Source organism: Trematosphaeria pertusa, assembly GCF_010094035.1.
Source record: "Trematosphaeria pertusa strain CBS 122368 unplaced genomic scaffold BU26scaffold_33, whole genome shotgun sequence".
Classification (NCBI taxonomy): domain Eukaryota; kingdom Fungi; phylum Ascomycota; class Dothideomycetes; order Pleosporales; family Trematosphaeriaceae; genus Trematosphaeria; species Trematosphaeria pertusa.
Window position 1 is genome coordinate 71,444 of NW_022987244.1, and position 15,685 is coordinate 87,128.

At 31.3% G+C, this 15,685-nt stretch overlaps 1 protein-coding gene across 1 annotated transcript; it reads right to left on the bottom strand.

The window, feature by feature from the left end:
• Positions 1 to 9,727: 9,727 nt before the first annotated feature.
• On the bottom strand, positions 9,728 to 13,725 carry BU26DRAFT_572906 (uncharacterized protein; the record flags this gene model as incomplete). Its single annotated transcript, XM_033834283.1, has 8 exons — positions 9,728 to 9,739; positions 12,623 to 12,744; positions 12,797 to 12,830; positions 12,952 to 13,059; positions 13,167 to 13,229; positions 13,303 to 13,519; positions 13,581 to 13,662; positions 13,719 to 13,725. 8 exons carry the CDS (start codon positions 13,723 to 13,725, stop codon positions 9,728 to 9,730), a joined length of 645 nt encoding a protein of 214 aa, XP_033675288.1.
• Between the last annotated feature and the right edge of the window lie 1,960 nt (positions 13,726 to 15,685).

Sequence of the window (15,685 nt, forward strand, 5' to 3'; positions counted from 1 at the left end):
CGCGAGTCCAACGACTCCGAGAATAAAAGAGGGCTTACTTAAGGCTATTAAATGCAGGGTCTGTTATTGGATATGTTGGAAATAATTGAGCAACAAGCCGATGATGAAACAGTGGAAGCACTCCTTTAACGTTAGTTTTTGCTTTTAATCATACCGTTTATGTTAGGTGAATTGCAGAGTATTAAGACATAAGTTAATTAATTAAGAATACGAGAAATATAGCTATATATATACATAACTAGATTACGTAAAGTAGTAACTATATCTAGTAATATACCTCTCTAGCTTAGAGTATATATAGAAAGCTATCTAAGAAGGTAAGACTTTTAACTATACCTAAAAAGGTAATTAATAATTATCTTCTATAAATACACTTCTTAGTACTATAGTATTCTATAAGAGCTACCTCTCTTGTAAGAGAACTCTATAGAGTTAAAAGAGAAGTATAGAAAGTAAAGAGATAAAAGATCTATATATAAGACTATACCTATTTCTAATTAAAAAGTCTAATATAGGTTCTAGAGGTTAGGTTTAGATAGTAGAGCGTTTAAGTATTTAAGTAATAGTATAACACCTCTATACTACTAACCTCTATAGCTTTTACGTAGATAAAAAGAGAGATAGAGTAATAGTAAAGGCGTAAATTAAACTTAAGAGTAGTAAGTAAAAAGAAAAAACACCTTATCTAATAGCTTTTAGAGTATTTTTATAGTTACTATAGCTCTCTATAGCTTATAGTAATCTTATAGAGTAGATTATTAAGTAGACGTTAATATATTACTATATATTTTATTAAAACTAGGCTTATTATAATAAATATAGCCTATTAATTTTATAGTTAATCTAATAGATTATAATAAACGTAGCTAGTTAAGATATAATAGAATTACGTATAAAACTAGTATATATATACGTTAATATTATAAGAAAATAGTTAAATTAGTGTAGTATACGCTTCTATAGTAGAGCTAGAAGTAAAATATAAATAAATAGTTATCTTAGAGATTCTAAAATACTAGTAAATTAGATATATATTACCTAGGTTAAGTTTACTATCTAATCTAGTACTAGCGTAAGAGGTTCTTAGGTAACTTCTACTACTCTACTAAGAATAGTAAAAGCTTTAGTTTACTAAAAATATTCTTAAGCTCTAACTATTAAATAAAGTAGGCGTGTTTCTAAGATAATAGAACCTTTATAAGTCTATTAGCTAGTATTTAACTTATAGAAATCTATTTAACGTTAATTCTTTAGTTCTTAACTTTCTAGTAGAGCTATATTTAGTGTACGTTAACGTATTTAAGCTTTATCTAAAGCTTCTCTATAGCCTTAGTTACTATACCTATAGTCTACTAATTATTACACTAAAGCTTTAGTTTAATATTAAGGTTTAGCTTTAGGTAGTAGAAAAGTAGGTTCTACTACTCTATTTCTAAAGCTATCTTTAAAAGCGCTAGAAGCTCTACCTTAGTTATTAATTTAGTTACTATCTATTATTTTATAGCTTTCTAATCTACAGATAATCTATATAGCTTAAAGATATAGCCTTTAGAGCTTACTCTAGTATCTAGGTTATTACTAAATAAAGTATCTAAGGCTCTATAGAAGATAGACTCTTTAAAATCTACCTTCTAGAAGTATTTCTTCTCTATAGCGTATTATAACGCTTTAAGCGTAAGAGTTTTTAACTCTATAAGGTATTACTACACGTGTATAGTAGTATAAAGATATTATTAACCTAGGTTAATTAAGTGTTAAGCTAATACTAAGTAAGCTCTTAATATATCTAGACGTGTAAAGTAGAAAATATATACTAGTAAGCTAACTAGCTACTAGAAAAGCTTTGTTTACTCTCTATTAGGTGCCTCTATAAATTTTACAAGGTTGTTCTCTCTTATAGAGAATTATAGATACTTAGTACCTAGTTTTAGAAGTAGGTTAAACTTATTAGTAACCTTATTAATAAAGAAATTCTAGATTAGCTAGGTTAACGCTACTTCTATATCTCTTATAACTTATATACCTAGAAACTAATTAAGTTAACCTATCTTTCTAATCTTATACTTTTTAAGTAGGTAGTGTTTAAACTCTACGTAAACGTCTATATTATCTAGGTAGATAAGTATAATAATAATATTAATAAAAAAGAAAACTATAAGCTTATTACTAGCCTATAGACATAGTATAATACTTATTTTAATAAGTTCTAACTTCTTAAAAGTCTCTATAAGGTTCTTATACTATAGTAGAGGTACTTTCTTTAGCCTATATAGAGCTTAATACAACTCTAAGAGCTTACTAAACTAACTAGTAAAACCTTCTAGAGTATAGTAGTAGAGCTTCTATAGAAGCTTTATGTTTAGAAAGGCGTTTATAGCGTTATACTAATATATTAGTAATCTAAAGATAGTTACTATAGCTACTAGAGCTTAAAAGATTCTTGCTACTAAGGTAGTAGTATAGGTATCGCTCTATTATATTTAGAGGTCTTCTTAAACTACTAGATAAGCTTTACACTTAAGTAGATATCTATCTTTATTAAATTTATATAATAATACCTATATAAGTAGAAGGTACTCTATTATAGTTAACGCTAGCGTTACTAACGTCTTCTTAAAGTACTCTTTCTTAAAGTAGTTACTAAACTTCTTCTATATAGCCTCTTTAAACTTAGCTTTAAATATATAGCCTTTAATATTCTTATAATACTTAGGTAGAGGTAGTATCTAATTATAGTAGTATTTTAACCTTATAGGCTCTCTATTAACTCTTAGTTTATTAATATAGCTTACTAAAGCTATAAATATATAGTTATATAAGTTTATTAATAGTATTAAGTTAAATATTTAAGCTTTCTTATACGCCTTAATTACGCTAGCTATATATTTAGGTCTTAGAGAAGAGTATCTATTACGTCTACTCTATATTATATTACTTAGGTCTTTAGAATTAAGGTTTTAACGTAGTAGAGTATTATTCTAGTGCCTATCTAGTATATATTTAGAGTCTTCTATAGCTCTAAGAGGTCTTTATAGTAATTTAGCTTAAATAGTAGATAAGCTTAGCTTAGAGAGGTTAGTTTTTCTTAACGCGCCTCTTAAGCTCTTACTATATAGAGTAGAGTGTCTTAACAACGCTAAAGTAATTAAGTAACCTCTTAGAGACTTATTACGCTTCTTAGCTTATTATTACTTCTTCTAGATTTATATTTCTAGATCTTCTTCTACTAATTCTTTAGCTAGTGTATATTACTCTAGTATTAACGTTTATTTATCTAAAGTTATATTAAATAGGCGTAATTAGCTCTATAGTAGTAGATCTTTAACCTCTACTATAAGCTCTTTATAAAGAATATTATACATCTTAATATTAATTATATTAACTACTAGAGACTTTCTATATTTACTACTATTATTCTTATATAGCTTGTCGTGTATAAATAAGATATCTTAAGTTTAGATAACCTTATTCTTTAAGAGTATCTAGATTCTAAAGATATTTAAGAAGTTCTATTCTAGTAGGTATCTAATATAAGTACGTACTTCTAGTTTATTAGCTTTCTTAAGGTTCTTTCTATAAATATACGCTTAATAGCTAATAGAGGCGTAATAAGCTACTAATAGTTTATAACCTATTACTACCTTATATAGAGTTTTCTAGCTATTTAATTTAATTAGTATAATATTAAGAATCTAAATAGCTATAATAAATAGCTCTAAAGCTAGCTTCTTAAGTAATCTAGCTATAATTCTTATTACTTAGCTTTTTATAATTATTACGTCTCTAGCTTTCTCTATATAACTATTCTACTTAGGTATCTTAGGTAAGCTAGGCTTATATTTAATACCTAATTTAATATAGATCTTAGTAAGCTTATTACTAAAACTTTTTTTATTATTAGTTCTAAGTATAATAACTAAGTACTTAAATTAACGCTATAGTTTAGTAATTATTCTATATATAGTAGATATTAATACTACTTTACTTTTTATAGATAACGTATATTCTTTATACTAGTCTAAGAATTTATTAATTATATAAAGTCTCTACTTATTCTTATTAAAATAGGTTTCTTCTATTAGTAGTAGTTAAACTAAATCTATCTCTATTTAGTAGAAGAGACGCTTTATAGGCGTTAATCTAAGTCTCTAGAAGACTTAATAATTTATTTTTAACTATATATAGGTATTATAGTTCTTCTAGTTAACTAGAGGTATATTCTTCTTAAGCTTAAAGCTAGTAATAGCCTCTTCTAGGTGCGTAATAGCTTTCTTATTTAGATATACCTATAGTTAATAGGCCTTAGCTCTAGTAGTAATTATTACTAGTTATAAATTCTTTAATAGTTAATATACTATTATAAATATAGTAAATATTTTCTATAGATTAGAGTAGCTATTTTTATCTACGTTAAGTAGCTAGTACCTCTATTTATACTCTAAGTTATAGACTATATTACTAGGCTTATTCTTATATAGAATGTTTTAGCTAGAGTTAAAGTAGATTCTAATATCTTAAAAGCGCGTAAGCTCTATAACGTTTATAAAGAAGCTCTCTACTAATACTATATAGGTAAAGCGTATTAGAGTTAGTTCTAATAGAGTATTAGTCTAGAGAATTACCTTTCTCTAAGCCTTAACTCTTATAGCTTGCCCTCTAGCGTATATAATAACGTTTAAGTTAGCTTCTACTATCTTTTTCTAGCTCTAATTCTCTAAGTTATAAATATAAATATTAGAGCTAGAGTTATAGATCTACCTATTAATAAGGTGTAAAGCTATTAGAACTATCTTCTAAGTTTCTAAAATATTAGCTATTATACTAAAGAAGTAGAATATAGAGTTAATAGAAAAGGTACTACTTATTAGCTTGTTATTATTAAAGCTTAGTAGAGTAGTACTTGCTTTTAGCGTAGGTTTATTTCGCTATTTAGAGGACTAATTAGTAGCTTGTTTAAGCTTCTTAGCCTACTTCTTTTTCTTCTTTTTCTAATTAAACTTAGCCTAAATTTTCGTATTAGGCTTCTAGGTTGTTAGACAGATATTTAGGTTAACGTAAAAGTACTTACTAAACTAGTAACAACGCCTATAGAAGTACTCTAGTATTTTTTCTTAAAACTTACTACGTCTCTAGTTCTAGTTCTATTATTATAATACTATACCTAGTATTATATATATCTCTAGGCTAGCTATAATAGGTTTAGTAGCTCTTTATAGCTATCTAAATTCTGCGATAAGATCTATAACTATAAGAGCTTAATTTTCTAGCTAGATAAATAGCTACGTAATTCTAAGCGTAGAGTACGCTTTATTAATTAGTTAAAGAGCTTTAAGTAGCTCTCTCTAGGCTCGTGTACTCTATACGTCTAGTATATTAAGTTTAGCTATATAGTTAGTAATCTAAATCTATTTATTAAGCTAGTTATCTAGTTTGTTACCTTTCTAGGTCTTCTAGACTTTCTTATATTATTCTAGTAGTACGTCTTAACATAACGCGTTAGTTATAGTAACCTATTTCTTTAAGCTTATAAGCTTTTTATAGGCTATATTCTTGTCTATAATATATAGTATAAGGTAGATATTAATTATTATAGTAATATATACTAATACTTCTCTTAGACCTTTCTATATAAGAAAGTACTTTTTAAGGTTCTTCTTATATCTTTCTTTCTAGTTCTAGTACTCTAACTTTTTATTAGCGTTAAGGTTCTCTATTTTTATAGCTTCTTACTTAATTATTAATAGCGTTAGACGTTTAGGCTTCTTCTAGATTCTCTTACGTTTTATCTCTTTTAGATCTAGGTTATAGTAGGCCTAAACTCTATATTATATAGCCTTTTCTTTTATAAGAAACTTCTAGTAAGGCTAATTCTATAGTATACTAAGAATCTTAATAGCTTTTATAACGTTAGTAACTATAATAGTATTCTCTATTATAGAAATTATAGTATATAAAGTAAATTTAATTATATATAGCGTATTTCTAGAGTAACTCTAGAATCTATTAGTAATAACAAGATATATAAGTTAGTAACTCTATTATCTAATTATATTAAATAAACTTAGTAGGTTTAATTTATAGTAGTAGGTAAATCTAGGCTTATAACTATTAGGTAAATTATAGAGTATTAAGATATAAGTTAATTAATTAAGAATATAAGAAATATAGCTATATATATATATAACTAGGTTATATAAAGTAGTAACTATATCTAGTAATATTAAGCTATAAATAGTACTAGGTATTATCTTAGTAAATTAAAAGAGAAAGAGATAGCCTAATATAAGTATAGTAAAGTAAAGAGAGAATAGATCTTCTATATTTACGCTAGAAAGATAATATATAGCTTTCTAATTATATAGCTAGCCTAGTAATTTAATAGAGCTTTATAGTAGAAATCTTTTAATAGTCTTATATAATCTTTACTTAAAGAGTTATTCTTAGCTAGTTTATATTTAGTACGTTAATAATAGTATAGCGCTTTATACCTTTTAAATATAGCCTACGCTATTACCTTAAAGCCTATAATATTTAAGTTTATAAAGCTTATATTACGTAGCTACAGCGTTATAGAAAAGAGAATCTAGAATAGAGTAAAGAGAAGTAATTAAGTAACTAGTTACTTATAACACTATAATAAGGTAGATAGCATAATTAATTATTCTAAAAAGAAGCGTAGATAAAAGAAGCGTAGGTAAAAGAGTAGTAGATAGGTATAAAGCTATAATAGCGCAGAGAAGTAGCTAGTCTAAAAGAACGTTAGTACTACTTACTAAACGCTATAGTATTAGAGAGAGTATATAGCGTAGATAAATAATAAAACTAATAATAGAATTATAGTAACTATAGACTATTTATAGCTCTAGCTTCTAATACGTAGTTATAATAAGCTATTAAGCTAGAATAGTAGATCTACTTAGTAAAGCTACGTCTAGAATTTAATAGTTATACTTAGCGTCTAGAATTTAATAGTTATACGTTTAGAATTTAGTAGTTATACTTAGCGTTTAGAATCTTATAACTATAGTGCACGTATATAATAATATAATAATTTACTTTATAGTTTTCTAGGTTTTAAGCGTAATAGGTTAAAGGTAAATTAAAAGCTCTAAATTATACTTTATTATAGATATAAATATAATTATAAATATAGCTTTAATATTACTAACGTTTATACTCTTAATACCTAATTAGGTTTTAAACTAAGAAATAGTAGTAAAGAGGTTTATAGTCTTCTATTATATAGAATTTATTAGAGACTTTAAAAGTAAATAATAAAATAATACTATTCTAAGTATTATTAAACTTAAGAGTAACTTCTATAAAGTAGTAGTTAACTTAATTATACTTCTTAAGCTAAAGAGGTAGTATAAGGTAGATAACTTATATAACCTACTATAGCTAGAGTAGAAACTAGTTAATATATAGAAAATTTTATATATAAAGAAGATAGCTTTAGAAGAATTTAAAAAGTATAGTATACTTTATAAGTTATATATAAAGCTTATATATAAAGCTTATCTTAAGAGGTATAAGAATTAGCTAGTTTCTAAAGATTAAACTAGAGATTTATAGTAGTAAGATAGTAGTAATAAGTATAATCTTTTAGATATATTTAAATATAGAAAGAATCTAGTCTATATCTAAGGTACTCTAGCTCTTTATAATATAAGTATCTATTGCGTATAATAATTTATAAAAATCTTAGTAATACCTAAAAATTTACGTACGCGTAGAAACTCTTATATAAATTATAAATTTAACTATAACGCGTTAATTATAGTCTATAAACTATTAAATAACTATTAGTAAGTTATAAGACTATATAAATACGTGTATAAAGCTATACTAATAATTTTTTTAGTAGAGTAGTCTATATTTTAAGCTTATAGAGTTACTTCTCGCTCTTTTACGCCTATATAGGCGTGTTATCTACTAACTATACTCTAAGAGCTTATAACTAAAGGCTATAGACTAGATTCTTATTATTAACTTAATATATATTACTTTCTACTACTTAGCTAGCGCTATAGTAATATTATATCTTTAGTAAACGTACTATTATTAGAGATATACTATATTAAGTAAAACTTAAAGCTTTATAGAAGTATCTATAAGCCTAGTAATTCTAATACTATACTTAGCTACTCGCGTAAATTATTACCTAATAATAAGTAAGCGCTATATAATAAGCTATTTTAAAGTAGTTAAATATATTAGAATAAGATTATATACTAGCTATAGATAGAGAGAAGCGTTTAAGTATACTAATCTACTATTAATTAGCTACTAAAGAATTATAGCTAGAGTAAGTACGCTCTATAGCCTATATTAATACTACGTAATAAAGAGCTTTATAAAGCTTATTATAGATATATAAGGTAATTTATTACTACTAATTTAGTATTTTTTAATAAGTTTATCTTTAATAAGAAGACTAGCTAGTAGTATAGAGCGTATACTCTAATTAGGTTTACTAATTAATATTTCTAGAACGTATAGTATAGTAAAACTTAAGCTATTCTTCTAGTATATATAGTTAATAGTTATCTACTCTATACTAGTATAAAGAAGAGCTATTTTAGCTATAAGAACTTTCTTAATTAGATTTATAATTTACTACTATCTATACTTTAGATAACGTATAGCTAGAAGCCTATAGTTATAATACTTAATAACGTCTTAATTTATATAAACTAGAAGGTAGTAAGAGTAATTAAGAAAGCTAGCTATATTATTAGATTTCTGCTACCTTATTCGCCTAATTTTAACCTAATTAAGCTTACCTTTAGAGTTCTAAAGGCCTAGATCTACTATAACTACTACTATATATAGTAGCGCTTTAATAACTTTAGTAACTTTCTAAGAGACTCTATTCATAAAAGTTACTATAATTAGTTTATAAAAAAGTACTTTAAGCACGCTACTAATAGCTTATATAGAATAGAGAGCTAGAAGTAGCTCTAGAAAATACGTAGAAAGATATAGAGATAGTAATAGAGCGTAAAGTTATTAGAAAAGCTATTAAACTTATTAAGTTAAAAATTTACTACTAAGTAAAGTAGTAACATAGTAAAAAATATTAATTACGTAAAGTCTATACTCTATAATTATTATTAACTTAACTAGTAACTCTACTATCTATAGCACCTCTATTACCTATACTTATAAGCCTAATAGTAGTAGTAGCTACTCTATAGTACTATTTATACTTCTTTAAGTTATCTTATAGATACCTAATAACTCTATTCTTTAGTTTAAAGCGCTTACTAACTATAATCTTATAGAGCTCTTCTCTAATACTTAATATCTTCTTAAGATCTTTAATAGTCTATTTCTCTAATATTACTATATCTTAAGCCTACTAATAGTTCTTATAATTATTCTCTAGCTACTAGTTAATTAGCTAGTTAAAAAACTCTCTTACTATTACTCTTATATTCTTCTAGCCACTTATAGAGCTTAAACTAATAATAGAAAGAGCGAAGGCGCTATCTAGCGTACACGAATACTAACTTAGTAGAGGTAAGTAATACTACTATAGCTATTAAAGCTATAATATAGAAGCTAATAGAGCTATAGAATAAGTAGAATAGCCTATTTAGAGAGCTATAGGTACTATAGGCTAGCTAAATCTAATAGCGCTTTACTATAACTAAACGCTCTTACGCTAGAGCTTAAGTAGCTTATATTTTTTATTACGCTAGTAAGCTTTATTAATAGCTCTCTAGCGCTTCTTCTAGTATTTACATTAATTAAAGTTATACTAGAAGTTACTCTTACTATTACTTCTATTACTCTCTAAGTTACTATAATAGCTACGCTAGCCTTTTAAGTACTTTTTACCTCTCTAACGCTTTAGCTAGTTGCCTCTGCTAGCAGGGCTCTACTAGTAATTAATAAGAGTTATTAGTAGCGTAAGAAGCTTACTCTAGCTAGTAATAATTACGTTTATCTAGAACTTTAAGTTAGTAGTACTAATAGCGTAGTACTTATAGTTAGATATTACCTAATACTAGTTTCTAAAGTTTATATACTTACTATTATAGTAAAGCTAGTACTAATAAAGACTTCTCTTCTAGTTCTATACTAATAATTAGCTCTTTACGCGCTATATAGCTTTTAACTTATTAAGAAGCTACTATTAATAGCGCGTTAGCTTTTCTAGTTATAGAGTTATCTTACCTATATTAGATAATAGGTTATTAAATAATTAATTACGCTTAAAGACCTTTTTAAGAGTTTTAGCCTTAACGCGTATCTTAAAGGTAACCTCTATAAGCTAAACGCCTAGTAATTTACTAACTTAGTACTCTATAGCTTTAAAAAGCTTATTCTTCTCTACATAGCTAAAATTAGCTAGCGTTATAAGTACTTTCTATAACTTTACGTCTACTTAAAAAGCTACTATATAGCTCTTAAAATTAAACTTACGCCTACTAAGTTAAGCCTCTAGCTACTCTAATATATTATTTATAACTTTCTCTACTATATTAAGCTACTAAAAATAGTAATTATACCTCTCTAGTAGGTAGTAAATAGTACTCTTACTATTAATAATAAGCTTATAATCTACCTCTAGGTTAAACTCTACTTATAAAATTAGTAATAATAACTTAGGTAGTAGAGAGTAAAAAGACTTATACGTACGTAGCGTAGTAGGTAATAGTAGTAGTAGCGTACTCTTAATAATAAGATTAATATAAGTAGGCTTTACTAGTAGTAGTAATAATAGAGGTAGAGCTTACTACTTATTTATAGTATTCTATATACTAACTAGAGTAAGAGTAGTCTAATTAACTACTAGAGTAGGTATTACTTAAGTTACTAGAGTACTATTAATTATTAGCTACTCTACCTAGTAGACTCTTCTATGCTATGCGTAAGTTATTAGACTCTTACTACTTACTAGACGCTCTTTAGTACTCTTACAGGCAGCTATAGTAGCTTTCTTAGAGATCTTCTTACTACTCTTATAAGCTATACGCGCCTTTCTAGCTACTCTATTACTCTTAGTTTACTCTTTAGACTGTAAGAGGGCTCTACGCGCCCTCTATAGGCGATTGTTACTTATTTTAACAGACTACTCTACTAAAAAAATCGTTAGTATAGCCCTATACACGTATTTGTACAGTCTTACGACTTACTAGTAGTTATTTAACAATTAATCGCGGCGTTATCGATCGATTCACGGATTTCTGGATTTTGGATGGGTTTCCCCGCGCGCGCGCGAATTTTCAGGTGTCGCCAAGATTTCTACGGATTATTGCACGCGATAGATACAATAGCTTCAACCCTGCTCCCAATCCAGAGTCGGATTTTATGGTGTCGGCTTAGCGGGATGCTCCTCTAGGGCTCCCTGTGGACATCTCGCTCCCACCACGCCGGCCGCTGAGTCTGCGGCTGAATTTCTGAGCCTAAGACTGGATCGCTCCGTATCATCTTGCGCATCGTCCGCCCATTGGCCATCTGCTTGAGGCGATGCGTCCTGGGATCCTCGGTAACTTACCTCCCTCTGCGGTATAGCGCGCTGAACTCTGGCTTTGAAAGATATACAGCATCCGCCGTCATGTCAACCTGCAGCCGCTGCTGCTCACGAGGCTGCATATAGGGAGGGGAAGCATCGCCAGGCGTCTTCGAGCTCAAGCTCGAGCTCCAACTTCTGCCTACCTGTCTACCTCTGCTGCTGCACGCCGTCGGCCAGGGCCGACGTCTTGAGTATGGGTCCACCGCAACACGACCGGCGCGCAAACATCATCATCGCGAACAATGCAGAGCTGCGCGCCAACGCCCACCATATTCTAACTACGATACGTGAACAGCGACCGGAGAACACGCGCCAGGTCTATGCTCCAAAGCAGAGAGAATTCAAGGTATTTGCGAGCGCGCTGTACCGTCCTCTATGCACACATCTACTGGCCAACCATGCGTCTAGCCCACAGCACCTCAGCCGCTCAGAGTCTGATAGCCAGCATTGCACACAACTTCAATTTTCCCTAGCTCTATCGCTCAGCTTCTGATAGAAATCCGGATGCAAAGTATCTGGATTTTGGCTCCTTTTGGTAGTAAGTCTCGTCCCGTGAAGTTATCTACGCGTGCTGAGCGGCGCTCTAAGCAATAGCTCCCATGCTTTATTACGCTTAGTCCGATTTTCGTCCTCCCTCTTAATTCTCGAAGTGAAGTCCTCGCATCAGGCTTTGATGCACTCCGTAGGGACAACCAATGGAGACTCACTCGCACTGCCACGTTAACATCTATTATGGAATGCTTTAGCATTTCCACGCAAACTGCCGTTAGATTATCCTGCGGCAGTCTTTGCGCCATGTCTACAAATGACTGCTTCAGGTTGTCCTCTAACCATCCGTCCAGCCGAAATATCGCGCTGAATCTGCTATGGTGGCCCCGTACAAACTCAACTGATTGCCTATCCCGCCAACACCACGGATGACGAATATTTTTCGACGGCTCATCGTAGGCTTCTTGTGGAGAAAGAGTCGTTCAAGTTCTCGCATCTAGGCGTCGCATAGGACGAATTGACCGGCTACAGGGACGCCTCTTTAATAAGGGTTGACCGGGCGCGACGGTGAGCCATTCCGATTATTTTGTGAATAGCATCCCTCACCGTCTCAAAATCCTCCTCCATAGCTCTCCCAAATTTGTTCATTCGAAATGGGTACGTGAGATCGAAAACTTGCTCGTCGAAGATATTTCGAGGCAGCCAGAGGTCTCGCTTACCACGAATCTCTGCGAAGGCAATTAGAACCTTGTAAAACGCATAACCCTTTGCCAAACGTACTGTCCAATCCTCCTACCCTATAACCTTTCCTACACTGCTTGACTTGAGCCCGTAGAAGCATGCAACCTAGGCCTTGTTCGCTCCCGTCCGTATCTTCCCAAATTGGTCGACCACCTCCTGAAGGAACTCGTTTCCGGTTCCAATATCTTTAGTACCTCTGGCTGCACCTCGTCCTCCTGGCATTCCCTCCGCGCTGCCTCGAGCATCTCTACCTGGCACATTCCCTCAGCCCCTCGGAACGGCATACCGAAAGTATCAAGCGGCTAGTCGATGTGAATAAGCGGAGCCACTCCTTCTCATCGTGTCGGATATCTAGGAGTGCTTGTAAACCGTTAATTGCGGGCGTGTCTAGCTTAGCTCGCATACTTACCTTCAGCACAACCAGCCCACCGAAGCAGTGTGCTACAAAGGTCAGCGAGCGGAATGGATACTCCTGGCTGAATTAGCGGTAATAAATAATATCCGCGCAGGGTTTGCAACTCGCTTTTCCGCCTCAACGCCAGCACCAACCGCTGTGCAGCGATCGACGCCTTCTGCCTCACTGCCCCTTCCCAAAACCACTGAGACTGGTATCCATATCGCATAATGCGCGCATTCGGCGCCACTGCCGGTAGCATGTCGTCCCTGTCGCGCCAGTTGAACCACTGCGGGCTCTGCGCCGTGCCCACATTTTTGCACCAGGTGTCGTCCGGGTGGGCACCGATGCCGTAGATCGTGACGATGCTGAGGCAGATCAATATAGAGTTGGGAATACAGATTAAGAAAAAGGCAAGAAAGAATGCACTCAATAATCTGCGCTTCTTCCGGCGCGACTCGGAACTCGCGCAGGACTTTCAGCCCGATGTGTCGTCCGTCACCGGCCGAACCTATTTCCGCGTCGGTCTTAGCGTGCTTCGTCCAGCTTCCCTACCATTATCGGCACTGAACATTCGGTGCGGCAAGGTGCGCGCTCAAGCTGGGGGTTGCGAAATCCTGATAGAGTAGGGGAAGACCAGCAACCAGGCTGAAATCTGGCTGAGACAGGCAGCCCGGTTTCCCTGCGCCTAGTAAGGCTGAGCTGAGGCGGCTGAGGCGGCTGAGAGGAAGCTTGGCTGCCTGAGGTGCGACGTCCTTCGCGAGGTGCCTGCTTCGGGGATGTAAGCGCTCCGCAAATCTATAGCACACACGAACTTGTCTTTTTCTCTCGTATTCTTGGATACATCATGCCGCCGTCTCACACCAATCAGCCGCCTCTCAGCAATGAACCGCTTCTCAGCAATGGACCGCTTCTCAGCAATGAACCGCTTCTCAGCAATGAACCACTTCTCAGCAATGAAATGATGGAGCTCCTGCTGTCCCGAGATGCGAATATAACAATCACCGAAGACGTAGTAGAGGCAGTGGCAGGAGAGTTCGACAAGAAAATGATGAAGCTCCTGCTATCCTAAGATGCGAATATAACGATTACTAAAGACGTAGTAAAAGTAGCGGCGGCAAACTAGAGAAGTAGGAAGGAAGTAATAGAGCTTCTACTTTTCTAAGATGCGAATATAAGTATTACTAAAGGCGTAGTAAAAGTAGCGGTAGTAAACTAGAGAAGTAGAGAAGAAGTAATAGAGCTTCTACTATTCTAAGATACGAATATAAGTATTACTAAAGGCGTAGTAAAGGTAGTAGTAGAGAAGTTTAATAAGAAAATAATAAAGCTTCTACTTTTCTAAGATATAAATATAACAATTACTATAGACGTAGTAAAAGTAGTAGCAGTAAACTAGAGAAGTAGAGAAGAGGTAATAGAGCTTCTACTATTCTAAGGTACGAATATACTAATTACTAAAGATGTAGTAGAGGTAGTAGTAGAGAAGTTTAATAAGAAAATAATAAAGCTTCTACTATTCTAAGATATAAATATAATAATTACTAAAGATATAGTAGAAGTAGTAGTAGAGAAGTTTAATAAGAAAATAATAAAGCTCTTACTATTCTAAGATATAAATATAATAATTACTATAGATATAGTAAAAGTAGTAGTAGTAAACTAGAAAAGTAGAGAAAAAGTAATAGAGCTTCTACTATTCTAAGATATAAATATAATAATTACTAAAGATATTATAGAAGTAGTAGTAGAAAAGTTTAATATAAAAATAATAAAGCTTCTACTATTCTAAGATATAAATATAATAATTACTATAGACGTAGTAAAAGTAGTAGCAGTAAACTAGAGAAGTAGAAAGAAAGTAGTAAAGCTTTTACTATTCTAAGATACGAATATAATAATTACTAAAGACGTAGTAGAGGTAGTAGTAGAAAAGTTTAATAAGAAAATAATAAAGCTTCTACTATTCTAAGATATAAATATAGTAATTACTAAAGATATAGTAAAAGTAGTAGTAGTAAACTAGAAAAGTAGAAAGGTAGTAATAGAGCTTCTACTATTCTAAGATATAAATATAATAATTACTAAAGACGTAGTAGAAATAGTAGTAGAGAAGTTTAATAAGAAAATAATAAAGCTTCTACTCTTCTAAGATATAAATATAGTAATTACTAAAGATATAGTAAAAGTAGTAGTAGTAAACTAGAAAAGTAGAGAAGAAGTAATAAAGCTTCTACTATTCTAAGATACGAATATAAAGATTACTAAGAACGTAGTAAAGGTAGTAGTAAAGAAGTTAGGTAAGAAAATAATAAAGCTCTTACTATTCTAAGATGCGAATATAATAATTACTAAAGACGTAGTAAAAGTAGTAATAGTAAACTAGAGAAGTAGAAAGGTAGTAATAAAGCTCTTATTATCTTAAGATATAAATATAATAATTACTAAAGACATAGTAGAGATAGTAGTAGAGAAGTTAGATAAGAAAATAATAAAGCTTCTACTATTCTAAGATATAAATATAACAATTACTA